The sequence below is a fragment of the Nycticebus coucang genome, chromosome 3 (assembly GCF_027406575.1).
Source record: "Nycticebus coucang isolate mNycCou1 chromosome 3, mNycCou1.pri, whole genome shotgun sequence".
Lineage (NCBI taxonomy): Eukaryota > Metazoa > Chordata > Mammalia > Primates > Lorisidae > Nycticebus > Nycticebus coucang.
The window spans coordinates 160,187,859-160,211,678 of record NC_069782.1 but is presented as its reverse complement, the minus strand read 5'-3'; the positions used below and the strand labels follow the sequence as shown (position 1 = coordinate 160,211,678).

The 23,820-nt window shown below is 53.4% G+C and overlaps 1 protein-coding gene across 1 annotated transcript in view; it reads right to left on the bottom strand.

Moving 5' to 3' along the window:
• The window catches only part of INPP5A (inositol polyphosphate-5-phosphatase A), a 193,414-nt gene that overhangs the window by 111,165 nt on the left and 58,429 nt on the right, over positions 1–23,820 (bottom strand). The window contains exon 2 of the mRNA XM_053584591.1: positions 20,781–20,822. Coding sequence (XP_053440566.1) covers positions 20,781–20,822 — 42 coding nt within the window. The remainder of the gene's footprint in view (positions 1–20,780; positions 20,823–23,820) is intronic.

The window sequence follows — 23,820 nt, the reverse complement described above, 5'->3', positions numbered from 1 at the left end:
CGGTGGGGCTGGGCGCTGCAGGGCTGCATGCGCTGGCCTGGGGACAGGGAAGAGTTCAAGGCAGGCACACATGCTATGGGCCAGCTGGGTTACAGCATGTCCACCTCCCGAGAGCCATCCTGGGACAGTTGAGCAGGTGGACACAGGCACCTCGACCTTCCCACACTGTAGTATCGGGGGTCACTTGGGCAGTGTTGGGTGGACAGCTGTGCCTGAGCTCACAGGGCCCCTGGGGGAGTATGCTGGGGCAGGCCTTGCTTGTAGAGCCAGACAGTGCACTGCCCACAGGGCCAGGCCTCCTTACAGGTATCGACATTCTTCTGGAGAGCCAGCCTGTCCACCAGGGTCGGTCTTGGGCCAGATGGCCTCCAGGGTCGGCAGGGACCCTGGGCTGCTCCCTTACACACAAGCAGCCATAACTCAGGAGCTGGCAGAATGCTCAGCCCACACGACAGCCTGCACCTGCCTCACTGGGGACTCTGGGCCCATGACAGGAAAGTGGCAGAAGGTGCCACAGGCTGCTGAAGACCCACAGAGTTTGTCCCCTGGCCCACAGGCTGTACCTGGGATGCACTCCAGCACACAGACACCTCAAAGAGAAGGCTGCCCACCAGGGGCTAGCTCACACCTGAGGCCCCAGGGCCGGGTCTGCCACCCAGAGCTGGGGCCACACGTAAACATACTTGTGATCCCTTGGCCTGCCACAGTCCCGCAGCCTGACTCATGGGGACCCAGTGGCCCCACAGAGACCCCTACTCTGCACTTGGAGTGGCCTCTGCCTCCCACACAGCAGGACCAGCCTGGTGTGTGCATGGCCAGGGCCTGGGACGCTCAGCACAGGCCAGCAGTGTGAGGCCTCAGCTGGAGGGCAGCTTGCCTCTTGCTCTGCACCCCAGACTCTCTGCCGATTTTGCACACACTGAATGGGACAGTGCACTGAACCTCCTTCCCCATGACCATAAGCCTGGATTTGTCTCCACTGAAGGCCCCTAAATACTTCCCACTCATAACCTGCTGGAGTCCGCATGAATAAGGACCCATTTTCACGGGCCAGATCTAGCTACCCCTCAGCGGCCCCCTTTGAGCCCAGCTCTATAGAGCAAAGCCTGCCTGGGATGAGGACGAACCCAGGACTCATGCAGAGCCCATGGGGTCTTCCAGGACCCTTCCACCTGAGGCTGCCCAGACAGGGTGAGGCAGGACCACCAAGCTAAAGCATGGGCTGGAGACACAGCCACCAGAACCAAGACCCATGTGCTCTCCATGGGTCTTGGAACTAAATTCTTAGCCTATTTATTCTTCACATGTGACGAACAGGTGCCAGGCCTAGGGGCTCCAGGTCCCTCAGGGTTTCCAGGACTGGTGAGGCCCAACCCCCTTCCCAACCCTCCCAACTGCTGCCAAGAAGGGGACTAGGGTCTGCACCACATGAGCAGCACAGGGCGCCTGGTCCTCCCTGGTTGGCACAGAAGGCCCTAAAAGACAGGATGTGGGGAACATGGTGGCCAACTGAGGTCTGGGAGGATGGCAGTTCCCCCAGAACCAGCACAGCCCCACATGGTATCACACTCAGGACCTCAGACATTCTGGCTCCTCCCACCTGCTCTCCTGACCCACCAACTGCCCAAGAGCACAAGTGGCTCCTGGCCTCCAGCCTGTGCCCACCATCCAGGGACCTCCAGCTGGGCTCCTCTGCCCACAGCCCCACCACCAGATCCTGCTTGTGCAGTAAACAAATCAAGAAAGTGGGGTGGGGAAAGACTTCTCCCAGAGTGACTGAGTTCTATTCTCAGAAATTTTCAGAAAAGCTGGGTAATAACATGTATGTCAGGGTTGACTCTTGAAAACGATAGGAAACCTGACGACGAGACTGGAAACAGAGGAGTATCTCCTGACAAGAGCTATGAAACCAGCAAGGCACAGAGGCACCCGCGCTGCACCACCTCCTTACACAGGCTGCCTCAGGACTACAACGTGGCTATGAAAGCACCAGCCCTCATGTCTACTGTCCAGTCAGAAACAGCCAGACAGCAGAAGGTTAACAGCAAAGCCAAATCTTCCCTCCTCTGGCAGATCTGCATACCTAATGGAGCACGAAGGCCAACCAGAGGTGTCCACCAAGACTAACCCTGTGGCAAGCACAGCTGAGGTGAGAGCTGGTCTCCCCAGAAAACAAAACACTAAGGTTCAGAAAGTCAGGAACAAAGCTCCGTGGGACCCTCAGAAGTCCCCAAATCGTCCCCGTATTCAATCAACAACCATGAAGCCATTGCACTCCCTCTCTCCACGTGTTTACTATACCGGGGTGGATCCATTGACCCCTACGTCCATGTATTAACTCACCCAGGGTGGATCCCCTGTCCTTCCCCTGACCTGTGTTTACTCACCCAGGGTGGATCCACTGTCCTCTCTCTGCCCGTGTGTTTACTCACCCAGGGTGGATCCACTGTCCTCCCTCTGTCCGTGTGTTCACTCACCCAGGGTGGATCCACTGTCCTCCCTCTGCCCGTGTGTTTACTCACCCAGGGTGGATCCACTGTCCTCTCTCTGTCCGTGTGTTTACTCACCCAGGTGGATCCACTGTCCTCCCTCTGTCCGTGTGTTTACTCACCCAGGGTGGATCCACTGTCCTCCCTCTGTCCGTGTGTTTACTCACCCAGGGTGGATCCACTGTCCTCCCTCTGTCCGTGTGTTTACTCACCCAGGGTGGATCCACTGTCCTCCCTCTGTCCGTGTGTTTACTCACCCAGGGTGGATCCACTGTCCTCCCTCTGCCCGTGTGTTTACTCACCCAGGGTGGACCCACTGTCCTCTCTCTGTCCGTGTGTTTACCCACCCAGGGTGGATCCACTGTCCTCCCTCTGTCCGTGTGTTTACTCACCCAGGGTGGATCCACAGTCCTCTCTCTGTCCGTGTGTTTACTCACCCAGGGTGGATCCACTGTCCTCCCTCTGTCCGTGTGTTTACTCACCCAGGGTGGATCCACTGTCCTCCCTCTGCCCGTGTGTTTACTCACCCAGGGTGGACCCACTCTCCTCTCTCTGTCCGTGTGTTTACCCACCCAGGGTGGATCCACTGTCCTCCCTCTGTCCGTGTGTTTACTCACCCAGGGTGGATCCACTGTCCTCCCTCTGCCCGTGTGTTTACTCACCCAGGGTGGACCCACTGTCCTCTCTCTGTCCGTGTGTTTACCCACCCAGGGTGGATCCACTGTCCTCCCTCTGTCCGTGTGTTTACTCACCCAGGGTGGATCCACTGTCCTCCCTCTGCCCGTGTGTTTACTCACCCAGGGTGGACCCACTGTCCTCTCTCTGTCCGTGTGTTTACTCACCCAGGTGGATCCACTGTCCTCCCTCTGTCCGTGTGTTTACTCACCCAGGGTGTATCCACTGTCCTCCCTCTGTCCCTGTGTTTACTCACCCAGGGTGGATCCACTGTCCTCTCTCTGTCCGTGTGTTTACCCACCCAGGGTGGATCCACTGTCCTCCCTCTGTCCGTGTGTTTACTCACCCAGGGTGGATCCACTGTCCTCCCTCTGTCTGTGTGTTTACTCAGCAGGGTGGATCCACTGTCCTCTCTCTGTCCGTGTGTTTACCCACCCAGGGTGGATCCACTGTCCTCCCTCTGTCCGTGTGTTTACTCACCCAGGGTGGATGCACTGTACTCCCTCTGTCTGTGTGTTTACTCAGCAGGGTGGATCCACTGTCCTCCCTCTGTCCGTGTGTTTACTCACCCAGGGTGGATCCACTGTCCTCTCTCTGCCCGTGTGTTTACCCACCCAGGGTGGATCCACTGTCCTCCCTCTGTCCGTGTGTTCACTCACCCAGGGTGGATCCACTGTCCTCCCTCTGTCCGTGTGTTTACTCACCCAGGGTGGATCCACTGTCCTCTCTCTGCCCGTGTGTTTACCCACCCAGGGTGGATCCACTGTCCTCCCTCTGTCTGTGTGTTTACTCAGCAGGGTGGATCCACTGTCCTCCCTCTGTCCGTGTGTTTACTCACCCAGGGTGGATCCACTGTCCTCCCTCTGCCCGTGTGTTTACTCACCCAGGGTGGACCCACTGTCCTCTCTCTGTCCATGTGTTTACCCACCCAGGGTGGATCCACTGTCCTCCCTCTGTCCGTGTGTTTACTCACCCAGGGTGGATCCACTGTCCTCCCTCTGCCCGTGTGTTTACTTACCCAGGGTGGACCCACTGTCCTCTCTCTGTCCGTGTGTTTACTCACCCAGGTGGATCCACTGTCCTCCCTCTGTCCGTGTGTTTACTCACCCAGGGTGTATCCACTGTCCTCCCTCTGTCCCTGTGTTTACTCACCCAGGGTGGATCCACTGTCCTCTCTCTGTCCGTGTGTTTACCCACCCAGGGTGGATCCACTGTCCTCCCTCTGTCCGTGTGTTTACTCACCCAGGGTGGATCCACTGTCCTCCCTCTGTCTGTGTGTTTACTCAGCAGGGTGGATCCACTGTCCTCTCTCTGTCCGTGTGTTTACCCACCCAGGGTGGATCCACTGTCCTCCCTCTGTCCGTGTGTTTACTCACCCAGGGTGGATGCACTGTACTCCCTCTGTCTGTGTGTTTACTCAGCAGGGTGGATCCACTGTCCTCCCTCTGTCCGTGTGTTTACTCACCCAGGGTGGATCCACTGTCCTCCCTCTGTCTGTGTGTTTACTCAGCAGGGTGGATCCACTGTCCTCCCTCTGTCCGTGTGTTTACTCACCCAGGGTGGATCCACTGTCCTCTCTCTGCCCGTGTATCTACTCACCCAGGGTGGATCCACTGTCCTCCCTCTGTCCATGTGTTTACTCACCCAGGGTGGATCCACTGTCCTCCCTCTGTCCGTGTGTTTACTCACCCAGGGTGGATCCACTGTCCTCCCTCTGTCCGTGTGTTTACTCAGCAGGGTGGATCCACTGTCCTCCCTCTGTCCGTGTGTTTACTCACCCAGGGTGGATCCACTGTCCTCCCTCTGTCCGTGTGTTTACTCACCCAGGGTGGATCCACTGTCCTCCCTCTGCGCGTGTGTTTACTCACCCAGGGTGGATCCACTGTCCTCCCTCTGTCCGTGTGTTTACTCACCCAGGGTGGATCCACTGTCCTGCCTCTGTCCGTGTTTTCACTCAGCCAGGGTGGATGCACTGTCCTCTCTCTGTCCGTGTGTTTACTCACCCAGGGTGGATGCACTGTCCTCCCTCTGTCCGTGTGTTTACTCACCCAGGGTGGATCCACTGTCCTGCCTCTGTCCGTGTTTTCACTCAGCCAGGGTGGATGCACTGTCCTCTCTCTGTCCGTGTGTTTACTCACCCAGGGTGGATCCACTGTCCTCCCTCTGTCCGTGTGTTTACTCACCCAGGGTGGATGCACTGTCCTCCCTCTGTCCGTGTGTTTACTCACCCAGGGTGGATCCACTGTCCTGCCTCTGTCCGTGTTTTCACTCAGCCAGGGTGGATGCACTGTCCTCTCTCTGTCCGTGTGTTTACTCACCCAGGGTGGATCCACTGTCCTCCCTCTGTCCGTGTGTTTACTCACCCAGGGTGGATGCACTGTACTCCCCCGTCTGTGTGTTTACCTCTCCAGGTTGGATACACAGGATTCTCTCCACCATCTCACTTACTCCCTAGGGTTACTCCCTGTGTCCCGTCTGTCCTTGTGTTTAATCATGCACAGTGGAGCCATCTCTGTCTTCTCCCATATACTCATCCCTCCACTCCACAGACTCACCCTCCTCCAGGCATTCTAACCACTCCTTTCCTTACAGAATAGGAAGTAAATTTTCTCCCCAGGGTCAGGGTTGTTCTGTGACTTACAACAGAACGGAGAGGTGCAGGTGTCTGCAGGACTGTGGGCAGCACTGTGGCCTCCCTCTCCCCACTGCCTTGCTGTGCCTGGCTGTAGGCCCTGTGAGCAGGTATGTTGGGGAGCCTCACAAGCCTTCTGGGGAGAAAGTATACTCGACATGCTGACTTCGGTGCCACAAGGGATCTGGGGCAGAACCAGCCACATGAACCCAAAGCCTTGGCTCAAATGCTGAGCGGTCACCTCTTTTGGGCCATGGGTTTCTTTTCAGCAGGTGCCTCCTGGCAGGTGCTGACACCAGCTAAGGGTCCACCCTACCCACCCCCATCTGCTGCCTAGCGGTTCCACCACCCAGGGCAGGCGGGCAGCACTGCTCATCGCCCGGCAGGCTAGTGCTCAGCAGAGCACACCATTCCCACCTGACTCCTGAGGACACTCTCCAGGACTACCCATTCCTGCCTTTCCTGGGATGCCACCACCCACATTGTCCTCTGCCCCTGTGCACAGCCCAGGGCTTAGCTTTCTGTGCAGGAAGGGGCCTCATATATCCCTCAGTCCCCTTTGTTATCAGGAAAAAACATTTTTTTGATACAAAGTCTCCCTCTGTTGACCAGGCCAGTTACTACCAATACAAACTTACCACCAGCAACAGACCTGGACTCCCCCAGACTGACAGAAGAGGGTGCTAGCAAACCAGGAATCCTATAAACTCCCTACTGGCTTCAAGAATGAACAAATGGAAATTCTACCCATCCCCGCAAACTACTATAAAAAAGAGAGAGAGAGAAAGGAACAACTTTGTACATGTAAACAGAGGAAAATGTGCCCACCGCAGAGAAACCAAAGAGGGGAATAAAATTTAAGCCTACATTGCAAAAGGATTAAATGTATTCAAATGAGCATCTGAGAATATGAAGCCCACTTGGAATCAGAAACACAAAAGTAAAACAGAATGGACCAAAAAGAGGGAGAGAGGAACACGTGAACGGCGTGACTGGCCCAGCGAGGAGATGGAACAGGACACAACCATCCAGAAAAGAAGAACGAATCACAAGATAGAATCAACCAAAGGAAAATCCAGCAATGGGCATTAAGACCAAAACACCACCAAGAAAGTGAAAACAGCATCATGAAAAAAGAGGAGAAATGGGAGGGAAACGGGAGCTGGGAAGGGAGAGGGAGACAGGGAAGGGAGATGGGAAAGGGCCAGCATCTCCTCATGAAGGGCCCTGAAGGAGAAAATCAAACAATGGAACAGAATTGATATTTAAAACTATAATCCAACAACTTTTCAAAAACAGAAAAAGATGTGAACTTACACATTGAAAGGCTCATAGAACACCTGAGAAAATTAGCCCTAGCAATCAACTCCCAAACATATCCCAGTAAAACAGGATAAAATCCTCATGGCCTCCAGGCAGAAAGATCAGTCACACAATAAAATGCAAAGAATGAGATGGCACTGGCCTCTGTGGCATGAATGTGCAAACCAAGGCAGCAACAGAGCAGCCTTTTATAAAAAACCTCAATAAAGGGTGGCGCCTGTGGCTCAGTCAGTAGGGCTCCAGCCCCATATACCAAAGGTGGCGGGTTCAAACCCAGCCTTGGCCTAAGTGTAACAAAAAATAGCCAGGAATTGTGGCGGGGACTTGTAGTCTCAGCTACTCTGGAGGCTGAGGCAAGAGAATCGCCTAAGCCCAAGAGCTGGAGGTTGCTGTCAGCTGTGACGCCATAGCACTCTACCCGAGGGTGATAGAGTGAGACTCTGTCTCCAAAAAAAAAAAACTCAGTAAAAAATAATTAATATAAGATAAGGACATGGTCTAGCCAACCATCCTCCAAACACCAACACTATACAAAAGTTTTCAATGTACAAAAATTTAGAAAACTCTGTTCCCATCAGCCCTTTCTGAGGCCTCTACTAAAGTATGGCTGGTTCTTTCCATAAATAAACAGATAAATACTCAGTACCTTGAGGCCACGCCATCTTTGCCCCATGCTCAGCTGTGCCCAGGCAGCACAAAGGCAGACACAGAGGCTGTGTGCCCCAAGACTTTGCTCTCCAAGATGGGCAGCAGGCTGGGTCTGGTGGGGGCTGCATGGTCTGCTGACCCCTAGTTTAAAGCAACACTGATAATATTTCCCACTGGGCCTGGCAGTGTGAGTGGGCATGTCACAGGTGTCACACACAGAGACCCGACAGACACACCACTCGTGCCACACGCACCTGTGTGCTTCACGGACTCCCTACTGCACAGGGAGGGGTAGGTACCACATCAGCTCTAAGGAGATGCTAAAACATTTATGCCTCATAAACTTAAAGCAACCATTTAAAAATATCTTTAAAAAGATAATCAATAGATAAATTGAAATGGAATGCCCAAAAAAAAAAAAAATCGAATAACCCAAAAGACAGTAGAAATCAAAGAAGAATGGAACAGAACCAGAGTGTACAAACAGAAAAATAACAGAACGGTTAACCTGAACTCATCACCCAAATAGTGGCACTAAACGTCCAAGGTCCAGACCACACTGTGCAATATGTCGGCTCCAAGTCACTTGTGGATATTTACATGAAAATTAAATAAATGGCTAAAAACTCAGCTCCTCAACAGTACTAAGCACATCTCAAGTGCTCAAGAGCCATGTGTGACGAGTGGTGCCAGACACTGCTGCCGCCAGGACTCTGTGGGCAGGGCTGCTGATGGGTCTGCCCGGCTGGGAGCCTTGAGCAGATGGCAGACAGCAGACCGCAGCGGCACGTGCTGCCCTGGGACGCCCTACCGGGGCGCAGTGGCTCATAGCTGTGATCCCAGCACTCTGGGGGGCAGAGGCAGGTGAACTGCTTGAGCTCAGGAGTTCAAGACCAGCCCAGGCCAGACTGAGATCCCAACTCTACTAAAAATAGAAAAACTAGCCAGGTGTGGTGGGCACCTATAGTCCCCACTACTTGGGAGGCTGAGGCAAGAGGATAACTTGAGCCCAACAGTTTGAGGTTGCTGTGAGCTGTGACGCCACAGCACTCTACCCAAGGCAATAGAGTGAGACTCTGTCTCAATCAATCAATAAATAAATGAGACACGTTTTCAAAATAAAGACAGACCGAAAGTAAACGTACAAGTACATGCTCCACCCAAGAGCCATCCTAGGGAGGCCGAGTCCAGAGTACAGTTCTCAGAAGACAGCACAACCATGAACGTGCTCATGTGACAGCATAAAACACCCCAGGCAGAGACTGACAGGCTAAACAGAGAAACAAACAATTCCACAATCGCTGGGAGAGACTGTGACGTCCTCTCTCAGACAGACAGACCCGGGGTGTCCAGCCTGTAGCTGAGTGAGGGCTGACCTTGTGAGGACTTTTTTGCTTCTCTGTGGTATCAGATATCATGAAGTGTACACAGACCTTTTTTTGCTAATCAGCTTTCTTTAGTGTTTGTGTATTTAGTGCATGGCCCAAGATGATTCTTTATTCTTCAGAAGTGTGGCAGGAAAGAAAAGAAACTGGGCTCCCCTGCTAGACCCAACACACACAGTGAGACACAGACCACACAGTCCGCCCTGCCCTGCCCGACACCACGGACAGATGCAGCACCGGGCGGCTGCAGACTGCAGGCACAGTCTCCCACGGCCACCAACCACAGAAGCCCATGTGTGAGGCCATGAACCAAATCTGAATTTTAAAAGATTGAAGCCACAGAGTCTGTTCTCTGGACACAGGGAGCCAAAGGAGAGCTGAGCGGAAGCAGCCAGCCAGCCAAGGCGCATGTATAATTTCATCCTAGCTGCGTACATTCCAGAAAGTGTGAACTCACGGAGCCAGTGACAGAGAGTAGCCAGCCGCTGCCAGGATGACGCAGAGGCCCGAGTGCCTTTGGGGATGGGGACACCTATGGTGATGACTTCTCATGTGAAACTCCTCAGTCTAAACACTTTTTTTTTTTTTTGGCAGTTTTTTTGAACTTGCCACCTCTGGTATATGGGGTTGGCTAGAGCCCTACTTCTTTGAGCCACAAGTGCTGCACAGACTGTACACTTTTAATATGTGAAGTAAATTGTATGTTAATTATAAAGTTGAATGAAGTTACAAAAAATTTTAATTTCTACAAATTTCTAACATTTAAAAATATCAATTTTAACATATGAACTTCATAGATTATGAGACCAGTGAGACCATCTAAATGCTGGACATTTCATTTTCTTCTATGAATTTTAAGCTTCTTAGACAGGCGAGCTCCCCGTATGGGGCTTTTATTCATGAAATATTCACAGAGGAAATGACACACTGCCCTTTTCTTCCCCAAAACCACCAGAGCCAGGAGCAGGCGGAGCACAGGTGAGACACTGGCCAGGAGGCTGGCTGTCCGGCAGGGTGGCAGGCATCTGCACATCCTCCTCACTCTACTCGCACCTTAGGAAGTCTGTTTAACTCAGTAGGACCAGAACCAGCAACCGAAGAACTTGTCACCTGCAGCTGGTGACACAGGCTGGTCCTGGGCTCTGGAGCTCAGCTGGAATTCTCATCAGAGGCTCCTCAGTGACTGGGTCCAAATGACAGAGAAATAGTGACTCCTCTAAGGTCTCTCTTTCCTGCAAGGCAAGGAGAAAAGGGACCCCTCGGCTGCTCCTGAACACCTGCCCGCGAGCTCCAGGGGGTGCAGTCCTATGATGCTTGGGCATCGGCAGAGCAGAGACAGCTTTAAGACAGATCTAATCACTGCTCACGATGAGACATTCAAAACAGCTCCTTAGAAGATGGTAATTTTTTTCACTGTTGGAAATTTTTGGCTAACAGAAAAAAAATATTTCCTTTGCAAGTGAATGAAGCTGTGAAATAATTTACACGGTGAATGTGGGCGCTTCGCTGGATGGGGCAACACACACCCCTGCAGGGGACAGGGCGTGGCACCCGGGAGGGCTGGGGCTGGACGCTGATGCTGGCCACTCAGAACTCAGCTGGCATTCTGACAGAAGGAAACTGGGGACTGTTGACACTTGCCACGATGTCCTCACCTAACAAAGTGAGCTACCCCAGCCTCAGTTCTGAAACACCCCAGAGTCGATATAGGGACAGTGGACAGCCCGTCCCAACCCCCTCTTAGGCCGTGCCTCTGGTGTGTGTCTAACAAATGGCTTCCTGGGGGAAGCTCCTGTGCTGGTGTTCACTGGCTCCCTACTCCACCATGGCCAATGCTGAGCTCCTGGCAGGACGTCACTGCACGTGGGAGTGGGAAGGACACTCAGTGGTGCCCCACTCTGGGGGTCTTCCCTCACTGAGGTGCATAGAAATAAATGATCGGGATGGCAGGTAATGGTAAAATGCAGAGAGTAAGTGGTGCGTAGTGAGCACCACTCACGGCAGAGGCTGCAGAAGGTGCCTGGGGATGTGGCCACATGGACACTCAGGTCACCAGGACTTAGTACTCAGAGCCCAGGAGGACAGTTACACACCGAGCTCTCCCAGCAGCTCCGTGGGCAGGCTCTGCCTGGTCACAGGAAGGAACTCTGGAGCCTGAGGGACCCTGGACAAAGGCCCCTTCCACACAACAACCTGCTTGGCAGCTGGGTGTCCTGAACATGGACAGGAAAAACCACTCCAGGGTAAGAGCATGTCACAGCTGGCTGGAAACAGCTCTGCAAACCAGGACAGTGTCCGACGTCACCAGCAGGGCCGGGAGCAGATACAGGCCTCCAGGAGGGCGCGAATGTGAGCTCTCCGCTCAGCACATCATGCCCTGTACAAAGTGACATCAGCACACATAGTCTCAGGGCAATGAGAGAAGCCACTGCCCAAAGCTGTATGTGTTCCGGACAAAAATTCTTCTACAGAAAAAAAGGAAGTGCTTCTAACCCCAAGGGAAAAAAGGGCAACTGATAAAAATACATAGGTTCTTTTATTATAATCTCCTATAATAAAAGAAAATCTCAAGAAAAATATTTTGAAAAAAAAATGTGAATTAGAAATTTTGGCAAGAAAGAGGCCAGGTAAGGAAGACAGACACACCCACTGGCTCAAGCCCAGCCACAGGCAGCCTGTCTCCAAGGCCAGCGGGAGGCCACACCCAGTTCCCAGGAAACAGCCAAGAATTGGTGCTAAAAATAGCAATAGCCAGGCCTTGTTAGTCTCCCTCTGAAGGAGTATCTAGTGACCTAAAAAGGAATTGCGTCCTGCAGCCCAAGCCAGCACGGTTGGACCAGGGCACCGGCACTAAGCCATGAGGGTTCGCTGAGAGGAGAGGACGCGGCCACATTCAGAAACTTCCATGCCGGCAGGGCGGGGGTGCAGTGGGGGAGGATGCCCAGGTGTGACCCCTGCGCCCAGCGTCCTGGGAGCGTGTCCAGTCGGCCTCCTCTAGAAGCCAAGCCCTGGCACGGCCATATGGGCAGCAGGCACGTTCTCCCACCCTGCACTGGGACACAGCGGCTGCCATGACCCCACCTGCTCATCCATGCTGCCTCCCTGGGCCTGTGTGGGGCTGATCCATGAGGTCCAGGCGTGGGGCCCAGCCGTCCTCACCAAGGGAGGCCTGGAGTTTTCGGAGAGAGCCCATGGGCTCTGCCACACCTGCAGGCCCGCCTGCTGCCCCTGGTAGCAGCGGCCCTTCCCCGCAGGGCACCTATTCCAAACCCATCTGGACAGATGAGCAGCACTGGCTCCTTCTCAAGAAGCCAGGGAGAGGCAGAGACAGGAGGCAGGTCTGAGTGCAACACAGCCTGCTCCCAGAACATCGAAGCTCTGCACAGTGGATAAAGAAGCACCTTCTCCAAGGAGGCAGACCAGGTCCAGCTGCAGGTCCAGATAGTGCCTCTGCGAGGGCTCCCGTCTGCCTCCCTGCTCGTCTAGCTTCCTCACCAGCCACAGCAGCTAAGGCAACCATCACATCTTGGTGATAGCACAGAAGATGCCTCAGAACCCCCGTCTTGAAACCTCTCTCCCAAAGCCAGACACCAGTGACCTTCACGATGGCCCTTTGTACTTTCAGGGGAGCACAGTCACAGGGCCTCCACCCATCTGCAGCAGTACCTGGGCCCCGAGTCAAAAGGCACCACTCAGCCCCTGACCAGCTTTCCTCCCTGCGCTTGCAGAGTGCTGTGACCATCCACCCATCAGGTCTTCCTGCCAGGGAGGCCCAGCCCCTTCCCGCCTCCTCCAGATGGGCAGGGCTACAGGTTCTGGAAAGCCTTGACCCTCACTGGGCTGCTTGGAACCCAGGTACTGCAAGGGGCTGCACACCTCACCCGCATTGGTCCAACCATCGTCTCCCTTTGGCCCACAGCCCCCAAGGGACCCCTCCCAGTTCCCACAGCAGATGGCCCACCCCATACTGAGGGTCCAACCCCCACCTAGTCTCCCTGTGCCTGCCCCAGCAGTTCTCCGTTCAGCTGCCTAGAAGGCCCCTAAAAGCCACAGGCAGGTGACGCTCTCCCTCCACCAGCCTCCCTGTCCCCCCTGCTGCTTGTCTCCATCCACAGCCTGATCAGCTCCCACAGCCATGACCTGGTGGAAACCACCTGACCCCCCGACCCCAGTGCCCAGCACCTGGCCACCAGCACAGCCCCAGGACAGCTGCAGAGCCACGGTGTCACCAGCCCGATGCTCTCTGCTGTGCAGGGAACAGCCCCAGGCTGCCTCAACCGTGGGCCGCAGGGCGAGCAGAGTCTGGGAGCCACGTGCTCATCATGCAACAGCAACAATATGTGGACCTCACGGGAAGAGGAGGATACAGCCTATCTCATGAAGACCACCCACCACCCACCACCAGCCCTCCTGCGCCTCTGACATGACACAGCCTCTCCTGAGACTTGCAATGGCTGTTCATGAACTCAGGACCAAATGGCTGCAGAACAGTTGCTACCCCTGTGATAAGACCTCTAATCATCTGAAGTGAATGCCCACCAGAGCCCAGTGGGCTTCTGTGCTTGGGTGGGGGTGTACTTCTCCAGGGATCCCGTGAAGTGGTGTGTGGGGTAGCCTTAAGGATTTGGCCAACCACGTCCCAGAAGGGAGTTGCCATGGATAGCCGGGCCACCCCCTTCACCTGCTCCACTGGAGTGGCACACAGCGGACTGAACCGCCTTGGAGTCTGAGCCCCACCTGCCCCACTGCCTCCTTTCTCTCTGGCCACACTGGCACTGTGGCTACTGCAGACTGTAAGGCCAGACTCAAAGTCCATCACTAGTGACCGCACAGGAGGGGTGACACTTTGGACACACAGGGTTGGACTGCACACCGCTACAGGAGGGGTGACACTTTGGGCACACGGGGTTGGACTGCACACCACTACAGGAGGGGTGACACTTTGGGCACACGGGGTTGGACTGCACACCACTACAGGAGGGGTGACATTTTGGACACACGGGGTTGGACTGCACACCGCTACAGGAGGGGTGACACTTTGGGCACACGGGGTTGGACTGCACACCGCTACAGGAGGGGTGACACTTTGGACACATGGGATTGGACTGCACACCGCTACAGGAGGGGTGACACTTTGGGCACACGGGGTTGGACTGCACCCTGCTACAGGAGGGGTGACACTTCTGTCACACTGGGTTAGACTGCACACCACTTCAGGAGGAGGTGACACTTCCATAACACTGGGTTAAATCAAATGTTTGTTAAAATTAATTCTGAGTTTTTCTTTCCTTTCTTAAATGCAGTGTGTACAAAGTATAAAATTTTGTATGTGCGTCACTGACATGCTGCGTCCACTGTGTAGCACTGGACCCGATTGTAGAAACAAGATTCTGTTGGTATCCGACTTATTAAGAGCTCTTTATCCAAGTTTTTAAAACTACCCCATTGTCATCTTCTCATGCATTCTCTGCCTTTTAATAACACTTAATTTTAAAGAGGATAACAATCCTGCCATTTGATTATCAGTCCTTCCTCTGTAATCCTGCCAAGTCCACTTAAAGTTTAGAAGAAAGCCTTCTGCGCCCGGAGAGAACACGTGCAGCCACATTGCTCATGTCCCCACACCCTCAGGTGTACAGGTGGGCAGCGGCTGGTCACCCCACACCAGAATGCAGCCCCACCAGGCTCTGAGATCTCATATGTCCCCAGGGCCCACTCAGGACACTCAGCCTCACACCCGCACTTGCCTGGGAAGGAGTGGTCTGAGCTTCGGTCCACGTCAACAGACAGTTTAAGACAGAAATAACGTATTGCAGGCTCACGCTGTCTCTTTCAGAGGGTAAGACGCCGTGGGCAGATCTGCTGTCAGAGTTCTCTGCTTGAAACTGATCTCTAGAAAATCATCCCCACACTCGAGGCCACTACTCTTCCTTCATCAGAGCACGCAGAAGATCGCCCATCAGATTATGCACTGTCAACACACTTGTCACCTAAACAAGCACCAACAACCAAATCCTTGAATCAGACACGTGCCTGTCACCTCCAGCCTCTCTGCACACTCAACGCTGCCCCTGCTAACCCGTTTCCCGTAGTCCAAGGGTCCCCTCAAGTCTGGCAGCAATGGCTGCGTGGCCTGAGGACAAGGCTGATGCCTTCCACAGGGTCAGGAGGGCCAGATGGCACCTCACTGCCCATCCCAGCAACCCTGCACCCCATCCCCAAGACCATACCAGGTTCGCTTTTCTCTGCTGTTATTACTGGACGACCCCTTCCTGCTTCCCGTGTCCATTGCACAATTGCTGCTGTACTTGGACAGGCTTCTGCTGGCAGCTAGGGACGCCGCAGAGTGAGCCAGACCAGACCTGGCACTGGTTCTCGACTCGTGGGGGACAAGGCTGGTGAGGCCTCTGGGGAGCCACCCCAGCCCTACCTAGCCCTGGCCCCAGGTCTATCTGCACCGTGTCAGGGCTAGGCCTCTCAGGACAGGTATGAGCCAGGAGCAGACCCCACTGGGGTCTCCCTGCAGCACCGTCCTGGACAGCGGGCAACTATAACAGCACAGCACGGGCTGGGCAGCCGCACCAGCACTGACTGCTTGCAGTTCTGGAGGATGGTGGCCCCAGATCAAGGTACCACAACACGGCTCCACACACAGCACAGAGAGCCCACCCTCAGGACCTCATCCTATGGAATCTCCTCCCCAGGGGCTCACCTCACACCATCGCCATGGAGGCCAGGACTTCGACGTGTGGATGAGAGCAGAGCAGAGCGGGTGTCTGAGCACCAGGAGCATGGCAGAGCCCCGGGCACTGCGGCGGGTAAAAGTAGACAGCTGTACAGAAGACCAAAGGAGCCGCCAGGGGAAAACACAGGTTTTCCCAAGAACACTCGTGGCACATGTGAGGCCAGCACTGTGGGGAACTCCCAACAGGACACTCCCTCAGGGTCCTCACCCCAAGCCACCCATGTCCTGCCGTGCTCAGCTCCTCCAAAGACCCAAGGCCCTGCTATGCAGCCTTCACTGCCCCAGATGTGGCCGCCACCTCCTGTTATGTGAATGAATTGCACAGCCTTGGAGTCTAGCTTCCCACACAGGCAGGGATCACGGTGCTCCTGTGTGTGGGGTAAACAGACAGGAGGGGACTCAGGGTCCTGTGGCAGCCATGTGGTTAACTGAGCAAGAAACTGACAAGCTGGTTTCTCATTCATTAGTCGGCACTGGATATCGTTAGGGTCTTTATATTATCTTTTGTGTTTTAATTTCAGCCAATCTAACAGGTACCCACCAATTACACACTGATGGCTGGGATTTTAGGACACATTTCCTAAGAGACAAGCAATGCTGGGCATCTTTTCATACACTCATTTGCCATTTGTTTATCTTCTTTGCTGAAGTGTGTATTAAAATCTTTTGCCTATTTATTTACTTACTTCAGAGACAGTCACACTCTGCCTCCCAGGCTAGTGCCATGATCTCATCAGCCCAGCTCACAGCAACCTCCAACTCCAGGGCTCAAGGGATCCTCCTGCCCCAGCTTCCCAAGTGTGCTCCACCACACCCAGCTAGTTTGTCTTCTATGTTTAGTAACAACGGGCTCTCAGTCTTGCTCCATCTGGTCCTGAACTCCTGAGCTCAAATAATCCTCCTGCCTCAGCACCCAAAATGCTAGGATTACAGGTGTGAGCAACCGCACCCAGCCTTTTTGTCTGTTTGCTTCTTTGGAAAAGATTTTGCCTGTTTTTAACTTGGGTTCTTTGCTTTCTTGTTACGGACTTCTAAGGGTTTTTCGTATGTTCCAAATAAAAATCCTTTATCAGGTGTGTGATCTCCAAATATTTTCCTCCATTTGTGATGTCCTTTCATGCTTTTAACAGTCTGTTACAAAGAGTAACAATTACGATGAATTCTAATCTGTCCATGTTTTTCTTTTATGAATTATGCTTTTGCTGGTGTAGCTAAGAAATCTTTGCCTCATGCACGGTTACAAAGATTTTCTCTTATGGTCCCTCCTAGAACTTTTATCTTTTTAAGCTTTACGTGTAGGTCTGTGATCGGCTGTAAGTTCATTTCTGTGAATGGTTCAGAGTATGGAAGTTATCCACTCTTTTGCACGTGGATGTCCAACTGTCCCCCCACCATTGATGAAAGCACTACCTTTCTCTAAAGAATTGCCTCTGTCAGTCTCCGTCTTCTCTGTGGGTTGAATCCTCCCTCTCTGCTCTGCGCTCTGACGCCTCTGTTTGCACCAAGAGCGTGAAGCGCGGCGGCAGCACCACCGGCAGTCCTCAAATCCAAATAGGAGTCCCCAAACTCAGCTGTTGTTTTTAATCCGTCTGGCTATTCTAGTTCCTCTGCTTTTCTATATAAATTTTAGAATCATCATGTAGACATCTACCAAAAAATCCTGTTGAGATTTTGGTTGGAACTGTGTGAAATCAACATGCCAATTAATGGAGAATCAGCTAACACAACTGCCTTCCAAGCCACGAACACAGCACATCACGCAGGTTTTTATATCGTCTCTGATTTCCTTCATAAGTGTTCCCTAGCTTTCTGTGTACAGAGATTGACATACATTTTATTAAATTTATAGCCAAGTATTTGATTTTAGTATTGCTGTAAATGTTATTTTTAAGTTTCCAATTATTCATAGTTAATATAAAAAAGATATTTTTCATACAGTCCCTGTCGTCAAAAACTAAACAGTCACTTAATCGAAATAGTAAAGTTTGTTGTTGTTTTTTCTTTGAGACAGAGTCTCACTATGTCACCCTGGGTAGAATACTGTGGTGTCACAGCTCACAGCAACCTCAAACTCCTGGGCTTAAGCGATTCTCTTGCCTCAGTCTCCTCAGTAGCTAGGACTACAGGTGCCCACCACAACACCCAGCTATTTTTAGTGATGGGGTCTCGGTCTTGCTCAGGCTGGTCTTGAGACAATCCACTCGCCTCGGCCTCCCAAGTCCTGAGAAGTAAAATTTTGTGGATTACTTATCATTTTCTAAATGGCTAGTCATGTCTCTGGCGATAGGGTATTATTTCTTCCTTTCAAAACTGTATGATTTTCCTGTCTCTTCTTGCCTGTTGCACTGGCTGGAACCTTCACATAGAACAGGGAAGTAAGACAGGTGCCTTGCTCTCTCCCCAGGTCTCAGGTGAACAAGTGTTCTCACCCCTAAGGACACATGAGCTGTGGGATTTTATAGACGCACTTTACAGGCTGGGAAAGTTCTTTTTTTTATTCCTAGTCTGCTAAGAGCTTTTGCTAGAAACAGTTATGGGATTTTGTCGAGAGCTTTTTCTGTATCTTCTAAGATACTCACATGGTTTTTCTTCCTCAGTCAGATGACATGTGGAATTCTATTGATTTTTGGATGTTAAACCAGCCTCACACTCCTTGGTCATTGTGGAGTAACCTTTCTATATATTGTTGTCTAATGCCTGTGTGTGTGTTTATGCTGACTTATACATGTATATTTGATTTGCTAAATTTTCAAGAATGTTTGCATTTATCTTCATGGGGTTATTGGTCTACATGTCTGCCTCTGGTCCATGTTGGAAAAGGCCACAACGGGCAGCCACTCCCTAGGCTGCCACTGCACTCAGCGTGCAGACGACAGCAACGGGAGTGCAGGAAGCCCCTGAAGCCAGAGAGACCTGATGTGGCCACAGTTCCCCCAGAGATAAGGGACCACATAGGACGGCCTACCACCCCCTTCACTGCCCCCCACAAGCCTATATCCAAAAGAGCATTCGGAACAAGTGTAATTTATTTCAGATGCAGAAGGGAAGACAGAAGCTGGTGGGGACAGAGCCTGGTGCCTCCAGGACCCCACAGCCAGGCCAGGGTCGCTGGGGCCTCCTGTCTAAGGGCACTAATTCCACTCAGGAGGGCAGAGCCCCCGATTTATCACCTCTCCACGCCCCACCTCCTGACACCATTGTCTTGGCGGACAGGACTTCAGACAAGGATTTGGGAGGACACAGTGTTCAGACCCCAGTCAGGACCATAGGGACTGAGCTCCTCCCAACACAAGGAAGACCCATCTCCTCAAGATGAGTCCACGAGCCTGATGCTTGGACCGCAGATCCAGCACCGAAGTGTGGACAGGATAAGGAGGCCAGCTGGGGTGACGCCAGGCTCTGTAGCCCTGTGGAGGCCACCCAGGCTCTTTGGCCAGGCCCAGGTTAAGGACCCCACACCTGAGTGTTGTAGGCCCTACCAGCCTGGAAGCTGCCTCAGAGTCAACTAAGGAAACACACACAGTTTATCTTCTGCCTCCTGAATTCTCTGTGGGCATCAAGTTTTACAGAAAGGGTTTCAAAAGCCACGAAGGTCCTATTCAGTTCAGTTCTGCTTATAGAAAGAGATTGTTCAAGGTGACTTTAAAAATAAAATTATTGCATAATGGAAACTCTAGGATAAAAAAAAAAACAGGTTGGGACTCGGTGTCTGTAAAGCACTGACCCTTAGCCCTGACCATGGCAGGTTCTGGCCACAGGGGCTCTGGGCAGGACTCTCATAGCCAGAAGCCCACCCAGGCCCATGGCCACTCAGCCAGCCTCCAAGTGACCAAGGCAGGCTGGGCAAGTGCCCAACGGGAGGGATGTGCCGAAATCTCACTTTTTAGAACACTCATCTCTAAATGCCACTGAAGAAACACTGGTTTTAAACCAGGAAAAGCCACAAGCAGCAAACTATCATTCACGCCTTTCCACTGGTGGTTGTCCTGGTGCCGCTCATGAAGGCTCAGCATCCAGAAGGGACGCCAGGGCCATGCCTGCCCTCCCAGTCCCAGAAACACAAGCATAGTTTCTGCACAGGGCCACTGCCATGGGGCTCTGCAGGGACAGAAGGCGTTTTGGGATGGATACACATCCCGCTATCCAGTCATAAGAGGGAAAAAGGAAAAGAAGGAATAAAGAAAGGTGGACGGTGTGGACGCCGAGCCCGTCCTGTACCTTCAGAGCTGGTCCTGCCAACCTTGCTGCCTCAGGGCCCCTCCCTGGAGACAGCCCCCCTCCCCACCCTGCACTGGACAGGACCTAGGCAGGACCCCCAAGGTCCCCACATGCCATGGGCAGCTGCTGCCAGGATCTCCTGGACAACAATGAGACACCTCATATGCCACGCCCCTGCCCTCCCACTAGGGCCTCCTATGAAGACAGACAAGAGGCCGGACCTGGAGATGCTCCTGCCAAAGCAACATGGCCAGATAGCCAGACTGGACCTGCACTCCCAGCACTGACAAGCACCTCCAAGCCAGGGCTGCTGGCAACATCGGGCAGGCAGAGAGCCCTCAAGCCGGAGCAGCTGTCCAGGCACCGCCCCAGCAGGGAACAGCCTCCAGTGGCAGCTGCCCTGGAGACTGCACCTGGTGGTCCAGGGCTATAGGTCATCCCTAAAGCCCTCAAGACCCAGACTAGGCAGGACAGAAAATGGGAGAGAAGGAGCTCAAACCACCAAGGGGTGAGAAACAAACGCGAGCCAGGATGGCCTGCGACAGCACACACCCGTGCTCCACACACAAACACAAACACACCCGCATGCTGAATCCCCATAACAGAAAGAAGAACTTACCACGCGGGTGCGTCACTGGAAAGAGCATGTGCTTAGCAGTTCTTACCTGGTAGAATTCCCGAAGCCAGTTCTTCTGTAGGTTTTCTGGCTATAATAAATAAGAAAAAGAAAAGGCAGTCAGACCCCAGACAAGCCCTAGAGCTACCAGCAGAAGCCTCTGTGAAGAAACCCAGGGGCCAGCCTCACAGAGGGAGCCACACGGGACCTTTTCCCATAGAGGGCTCTTGATCTACATGGCAGACCCTGATCTGGAGCGTGGATGCTGATCCACAAAAGGGACCCAGGTCCACGGGAGGGCCCATGCCCCCAGGCTGTCCCAGGGACAGGAAGCTTGTGGGGGAACCTCGCCTGGTACAGACGCGCTCAGCATCCTGTGTGCCCCAGGCCTGCAGCCCAGCCCTGCCCCTGCGGTGGATCATGGGGAAGGTAAAGCACTTTGTGTTCCAAGTGTTCCCAGAGAAGAGACAGCACAAAATGTGACCAGGCTCCAGCAGGCGAGACAGCGCCACGTTTTCACCAAAATACGTGCCTGGGCCAAAGCCACTTCATGGGAAACTGGACTTAGCAGAAACATTCACAGCCATACAACAGGGCATTTCTACTTAGGGCAAAGAGAGAATGGCAGGGAGAGCCCTGGACAGGGTCAGTCTTAAGAGCCAAAATCTTCCAGAAGCTTTTGGTAGAGCCACCACCAGAAGCCCCAGGCTGTGTGTATGTTCACACACACACACATACCCCAGACACCCTCAGGCTCACATGCCCCCCACACAAGCCCACACTCGCATGCTCAACTCATGCACAGCCACACACATGCTCACACACATTCATGCACACCCACACACGTGCACACAGATGCATACCCACACACATATGCACAGCCACACACGCATGCACACCCATACACCTTTGCCCTAGGAAACTCCTAGGCAGGACCAGAGGAGCCAAGTCCAGGCCTTGGAAACCCTCAGCTTGAGGAGTAGGGACCAGCTGAGTCACGTCCACCCGAAGGCTATGCTGAGCTCCAGGCCACTAGGCTTGCCCCTCATCTCTGTGGACATTGCAGTTGCGGTGGGGCAGCCTAGTCAATCCCAAGAGTGGCGAGGTCACCAAGACAGGCACTGAGGCAAACAGCCTGTGTGCCTGCCAGGCACCCCTCAGAGAGTGCCGGCTAAAACATGCCCCTAGGGGCAGCGGGGCAGTGGGGCAGCGTCTCCTGGGGGAAGTTTCAATTCTACAAGATGTCAACTTCCATTGAAACACAGAACAGCCACATGAAGACACTTAGCACCATTAAATGCACACATGAAAACTGTTAAGGTAGTAAATGTAATGCTCTCATTTTTAAACACAAGTAAGAAAAATAAACAATGCCTTCTCCTACCATTGAAAGCCCCTGCCCTAGTATCAGCCCCAGATCCAAGCAGAACCCTGAACACACACAGCTGGGGCTCTGAGCATGGGGGCCAAGCAGATCACTCACAGCCAGGCCCAGGCTCAGCCCCACACCCAGGAGGAGAGCATCGCAGGGCTGCTCACACCCCAGAAGAATACCTGGCCCAGGAACCAGACCTGCAAAGAGCCTGGAAAGAGTGCCCAGGTCACCTGGGTCTAGCCACCACTCAGACAGGAGGGAACAGTCCAGGCCTGCAGGTCTCCCAGCCCAGGGCACACTCAGAAGGCGCACACCCGTCCTGCAGGTCTCCCAGCTCAGAAAGCGCACACCCGCCCTGCAGGTCTCCCAGCCCAGGGCACACTCAGAAGGCGCACACCCGCCCTGCAGGTCTCCCAGCCCAGGGCACACTCAGAAGGCGCACACCCGCCCTGCAGGTCTCCCAGCTCAGAAGGCGCACACCCGCCCTGCAGGTCTCCCACCCAGGACACACTCTTGATGTGCAAACAGCCCTGCAGGTCTCCCAACCCCAGTGCACACCCTGGCTACCTCAGGGACTATAGTCAGGAACGGAACATTCCAGGTCCCAGCCCGACACACCATGGTGCCCAGGCATGGGCAGAACAGCTTCACAAGTCAACGTAACAAGAAACACTTCCCAACCACTACAGTTGTCGAAGGTGTCCAAGGAAAGACCAGGTCTGCTCTTCCCCAAAACTAACAGTAATGAAAAGGGCAAGGGGAGAGGCAGTCCCCAGCAGCAGTGAGCAGACAGCAGAGCCCGGACTCACACCCTCCTGCGGGAGAGTGGAGGGCAAAGGAAGCAACAGACCAGAGAGGTCCTGGCAATAGGGGGCAGCAGCCTAGAGCAGAAGAGACTTCGGGTCCCTGAAGAGGGACACAGAGACCAGGCTGAGAAGGTATGCAGAAGCACAGGCTAGCACCACAGAATGCCTGGGCGGGAAGGATAACTGCCCGGTCCTGGGAAGGGGACAGTGCTCCCCAGAGAGACTGGCAGCAAAAGAAACCCCAACTCCCAGGAAGAAGAGTTCTGCAGGCACCAGGCAAGGCTCAGGTGACACAGGACACCACAGGAGTCAGGGACAGAAAGGCCACAACACCACACACAGCACAGACCTGGGGGCTGAAGACAGGCAGAGACGCCTCAGGGCGTAACTGCTGTGAACCCTGACAACACCCATGTGATGACATCTCCAGGTTCAGTGCAAGGCCGGGAGGTGAGAACCCACCTAAGAACAGCACTGTCTTAAGACATTTATACTCTATACTTAATATGATTTAATTAAAAAAAAAAAAAGGCACTGCCTGTCAAAGCAGCCCACTCATGAACATGTATTAAATTTGCTTTTAAACTCTGAATTCACAAAGTTTTAAAAACTTTTCTTATCCTGAGAAGAACTTTACAGGTATCATGCCTCTTACACCAATAAATATTGATCTCAAATTAAGAAGCTCCTTCAGTTCCAATTCAGTATCTTTTTCTCCCAACAAGGCTACAGCTAAGATGGCAGATAGACACCACACAGGGTCTGGCTCTGTTGCTCAGGCAGGAGCGCCGTCACCACAGCTCACTGCAGCCTCCAGCTCCTGAGCTCAAGCAATCCTCCTGCCTCATCCTCCCGAGTAGCTGGACTACAGGCATGTGCCGTCACTTTTAGCTTATTCTTCTCATTTT